The following is a 5,125-nucleotide window of genomic DNA, read 5'->3' as shown; positions in this document are numbered from 1 at the left end:
CACATTGACTCTGTACTGGTACCCCCCACACATTGACTCTGTACCGGTACCCCCACACATTGACTCTGTACCGGTACCCCCCACACATTGACTCTGTACCGGTACCCCCACACATTGACTCTGTACCGGTACCCCCACACATTGACTCTGTACTGGTACCCCCACACATTGACTCTGTACCGGTACCCCCACACATTGACTCTGTACCGGTACCCCCACACATTGACTCTGTACCGGTACCCCCACACATTGACTCTGTACTGGTACCCCCACACATTGACTCTCTACCGGTACCCCCCTTTATATTGTCTCGCTACTGTTATTTTACTGCTGCTGTTTAATTACTTGTTACTTTTATTTCTTATTCTTATTCATATCTTTTTTTGGGGGCATGTATTTATTTAACTGCATCGTTGGTTAAAGGCTCGTGAGTAAGCATTTCACTGTAAGGTCATGTGACTAATAACATTAGATTTGACTTGATTTGATTTACATCATTGTATCTGTCCAAACAGCGAGGGCAGGAAGTACAACCAACCTACACTGAAACCAAGAAGGTTCCGTCATGTTCCTCCTGAGAACAGGAAGAAACAGAGTTGGTGTACCTGTACCTTTTGGAAACGGGTTAATCGGATGAATAAAACCTGCTCATAAATGAACCAATATGTTCTACGATGGCCTTGCTATTCATCAAACATCAAACTCCTAATAGCACACACTACATGTACACTGTGCACATAAACACATATAAACACATCGAGTCAAAACCCATACAAACTAATTACAAAGGGACTATGACCCAGGCGTCACATACAAACACATCCTGTTGGACTCAATCCATTTATATCAGCTAACAAGCTGACAGAAAGGGAAACAGGGAGAGACATGGAAACAGGGAAAGACATGGAAACAGGGAAAGAAAGGGAAACAGGCCCAGACATGGAAACAGGGAAAGACATGGAAACAGGGAAAGACATGGAAACAGGGAGAGAAAGGGAAACAGGGAAAGACATGGAAACAGGGACAGACATGGAAACAGGGACATGGAAACAGGACCAGACATGGGGCCAGGACAGTTTGTGTGGCACAGTGTGTGTCTGCCTCAGCCACTGACTGCACTTTGGCTTAGGAGACAAAGAGGTGAAACAAATCCGGTAGGCTACAGAGCCAGCTGAAATCCCTCTAACCCAGACAGGAGCCTGCCAGCCAGCCAGCCAGTTAAACAGCCAACAAGCCAGCCAGCCTGTAGTCAGTCAGTCATCCAGCCCAGCCAGCCCATCTGCCAGCCAGCCAAACAACCAACCGGCCTGCCAGCCAACAAGCTAGCCAGCCAATCAGGCAGCAAGTCACACAGCCAGCCATCCAGCCAGCTACCCAAACACCCAGCCAATCTTACAGCCAACCAGTCATCCAGAGAGAATAACCAGTCTTCCAGCCAGCCAGAGAGCTGAACCAGCCAGCCAGCCAGCCATGGAGTAGAAACAGTCAGCCAGAGAGCAGAACCAGTCAGTCAGCCAGAGAGCTGAACCAGCCAGCCAGCCAGCCATGGAGTAGAAACAGTCAGCCAGAGAGCAGAACCAAAAAGTCAGCCAGCCAGAGAGCAGAACCAGCCAACAAGCGAGCCAGAGAGCAGAACCAGCCAGCCAACCAGAGTGCAGAACCAAAAAGTCAGTCAGCCAGAGAGCAGAACCAGCCAACAAGCCAGCCAGAGAGCAGAACCAGCCAGCCAGAGAGCAGAACCAGCCAGCCAGAGAGCAGAACCAGCCAGCCAGAGAGCAGAACCAGCCAGTCAGCCAGTCAGCCAGCCAGAGAGCAAAACCAGACAAAGCCAGCCAGACAGCAGAACCAGCCAGCCAGAGAGCAGAACCAGCCAGGTAGCTAGAGAGCAGAACCAGCCAGCCAGCCAGAGAGCAGAACCAGCCAGCCAGCTAGAGAGCAGAACCAGCCAGGTAGCTAGAGAGCAGAACCAGCCAGCCAGCCAGAGAGCAGAACCAGCCAGCCAGCTAGAGAGCAGAACCAGCCAGGTAGCTAGAGAGCAGAACCAGCCAGCCAGCCAGCGAGGAGAACCAGCCAGGTAGCTAGAGAGCAGAACCAGCCAGCCAGCCAGAGAGCAGAACCAGCCAGCCAGCTAGAGAGCAGAACCAGCCAGGTAGCTAGAGAGCAGAACCAGCCAGCCAGCCAGCGAGGAGAACCAGCCAGGTAGCTAGAGAGCATAACCAGCCAGCCAGCCAGAGAGCAGAACCAGCCAGCCAGCTAGAGAGCAGAACCAGCCAGCCAGCCAGCCAGTGAGCAGAACCAGCCAGCCAGCCAGAGAGCAGAACCAGCCAGCCAGAGAGCAGAACCAGCCAGCCTGAGAGCAGAAACAGCCAGCCAGACAGTGAGCAGAACCAGCCAGCCAGAGAGCAGAACCAGCCAGCCAGAGAGCAGAACCAGCCAGCCAGCCAGAGAGCAGAAACAGCCAGCCAGAGAGCAGAACCAGCCAGGTAACCAACCAGGGCTCTGATCTTACTGCCTCCCATAACCTCCAGCTGTCCTGGCAGAAGCCACTCTGTTAAATATGTGTTGTTATAATTATCCTGGGATTGAAGATCCACAAGCCTCCATCAGTTGGAGCCAGATTTCCCCCCACCTATTTTCTGTACCACTACATCCCTGGCTACACACACACACACACACACACACACACACACACACACACACACACACACACACACACACACACACACACACACACGCCTGAGCTATTGTAGTAGGACTGTTGCTAGCTCGACGACTGCATGCATCTGAACTTAGAAAAGAGGTCGAACCATGAAAGTGCTTCGGTACCTCACAATCTCTCTCTCTTGAGCAACTCGTGCTCTTTAGTGTTAGCAGCATTCAGGCTGGTTTAAACAGGATAACGTGTTGTCACGTTCGTCGTATGAATCGGACCAAGGCGCAGCGTGGTATACGTACATTATAATGTATTAAATGAATAAACACTGAACAAAATAACAAAACAACAAAACAAACCGTGAAGCTAATATGAGTCGTGCAGACAGGCAACTAAACACAGAACAAGAACCCACAAAACACAAAAGGGAAAATGGCTACCTAAATATGATCCCCAATCAGAGACAACGACAAACAGCTGCCTCTGATTGGGAACAATATCGGGCCACCATAAACATACAAAACCCCTAGACAATACAATAACTAGCGTATCCACCCTAGTCACACCCTGACCTAACCAAAATATGAAGAAAACAGAGATATCTCAGGTCAGCGCGTGACACTTGTGCTTTTTAATGTTAACAGCATTCAGGGTGGTTTAAACAGGATAATTTGTGCTCTTTAGTGTTAGTGCCCTCTGCCCTGCCCTCTGCCCTGCCCTCTGCCCTGCCCTCTGCTCTGCCCAGCCATCTGCTCAGCCCTCTGCCCAGCCCTCTGCCCTGCCCTCTGCTCAGCCCTCTGCTCTGCCCTCTGCCCTGCCCTCTGCCCTGCCCTCTGCTCTGCCCTCTGCTCTGCCCAGCCATCTGCTCAGCCCTCTGCTCTGCCCAGCCCTCTGCTCAGCCCTCTGCTCTGCCCTCTGCCCGGCCCTCTGCCCAGCCCTCTGCCCAGCCCTCTGCCCTGACCTCTGCTCTGCCCAGCCCTCTGCCCAGCCCTCTGCCCAGCCCTCTGCCCAGCCCTCTGCCCAGCCCTCTGCCCAGCCCTCTGCTCTGCTCAGCCCTCTGCTCAGCCCTCTGCTCTGCCCAGCCCTCTGCCCAGCCCTCTGCCCAGCCCTCTGCCCAGCCCTCTGCCCAGCCCTCTGCCCAGCCCTCTGCCCAGCCCTCTGCTCAGCCCTCTGCTCAGCCCCCTGCTCAGCCCTCTGCTCAGCCCTCTGCTCAGCCCTCTGCTCTGCCCAGCCCTCTGCTCTGCCCAGCCCTCTGCCCAGCCCTCTGCCCAGCCCTCTGCCCAGCCCTCTGCCCAGCCCTCTGCTCAGCCCCCTGCCCAGCCCTCTGCTCAGCCCTCTGCTCAGCCCTCTGCTCTGCTCAGCCCTCTGCTCAGCCCTCTGCTCTGCCCAGCCCTCTGCCCAGCCCTCTGCCCAGCCCTCTGCCCAGCCCTCTGCCCAGCCTGGTCTGGTAGCCAGGGATCAGGTGTCTCTATATATGTCACTAATGGCACCCTATTCTCATGTTGGACCTGGTCAAAAGTAGTGCACTAAATAGGGAATTGGGTATCATTTGGTACACAGGCTCCATCTTCTACCCATCTTCTACCCCTGCCTCCCTCCCGCCCTTCCGCCCTCTGCCCCTCCCTCCCGCCTAACTCCCTCCCTCCCTCAGCCCTCCCTCCCTCCCTCCCTCAGCCCGCCCTCCACCCTCCTCCCTCCCTCCCTCAGCCCGCCCTCCACCCTCCTCCCTCCCGCCCTTCCGCCCTCTGCCCCTCCCTCCCGCCTAACTCCCTCCCTCCCTCAGCCCTCCCTCCCTCCCTCCCTCTCTCCCTCTCTCCTCCCCTCCCTCCCTCCCTCAGCCCGCCCTCCACCCTCCTCCCTCCCTCCCTCCCTCAGCCCTCCCTCCCTCCCTCCCTCAGCCCGCCCTCCACCCTCCTCCCTCCCTCCCTCCCTCAGCCCGCCCTCCACCCTCCTCCCTCCCTCCCTCCCTCAGCCCGCCCTCCACCCTCCTCCCTCCCTCCCTCCCTCAGCCCTCCCTCCCTCCCTCCCTCAGCCCTCCCTCCCTCCCTCCCTCAGCCCTCCCTCCCTCCCTCCCTCAGCCCTCCCTCCCTCCCTCCCTCCCTCAGCCCTCCCTCCCTTCCTCCCGCCTAACTCCCTCCCTCCCTCAGCCCTCCCTCCCTCCCTCCCGCCTAACTCCCTCCCTCCCTCATCCCTCCCTCCCTCCCTCCCGCCTAACTCCCTCCCTCCCTCAGCCCTCCCTCCCTCCCTCAGCCCGCCCTCCACCCTCCTCCCTCCCTCCCTCCCTCAGCCCGCCCTCCACCCTCCTCCCTCCCTCCCTCCCTCAGCCCGCCCTCCACCCTCCTCCCTCCCTCCCACCCATCGTCCTGATCTTATCACTTACACGTCCACCTCTCTATCCTCCTGTCTGATTTGGCTGTGGTAAGCTGACACCCAGTCATGGCCTACATCCCAAATGGCACCATAGTCCCTAAG

At 56.8% G+C, this 5,125-nt stretch overlaps 1 protein-coding gene across 1 annotated transcript; it reads left to right on the top strand.

Annotated features, from left to right (window-relative positions):
* The first annotated feature begins 885 nt into the window (after nucleotides 1-885).
* Nucleotides 886-4,104, top strand: LOC129825801 (transcriptional regulatory protein AlgP-like). Its single transcript, XM_055885942.1, has 2 exons — nucleotides 886-1,075; nucleotides 3,338-4,104. Exons 1-2 carry the CDS (start codon nucleotides 886-888, stop codon nucleotides 4,102-4,104), a joined length of 957 nt encoding a protein of 318 aa, XP_055741917.1.
* The last annotated feature ends 1,021 nt before the right edge of the window (nucleotides 4,105-5,125 follow it).

The sequence above is a fragment of the Salvelinus fontinalis genome, chromosome 28 (assembly GCF_029448725.1).
Source record: "Salvelinus fontinalis isolate EN_2023a chromosome 28, ASM2944872v1, whole genome shotgun sequence".
Lineage (NCBI taxonomy): Eukaryota > Metazoa > Chordata > Actinopteri > Salmoniformes > Salmonidae > Salvelinus > Salvelinus fontinalis.
Note: the sequence above shows the minus strand (reverse complement) of the source record. Positions and strands in the feature narration are given on the sequence as shown.

Excerpts from the sequence above, each read along its gene's own strand:
- LOC129825801 (XM_055885942.1), top strand. The coding sequence starts at position 886 with ATGGAAACAGGGAAAGACATGGAAACAGGGAAAGAAAGGGAAACAGGC. Across the intron at positions 1,076-3,337 it reads CCAGACATGGGGCCAGGACA|TGTTAGTGCCCTCTGCCCTG; the intron begins GTTTGTGTGGCA and ends TGTGCTCTTTAG.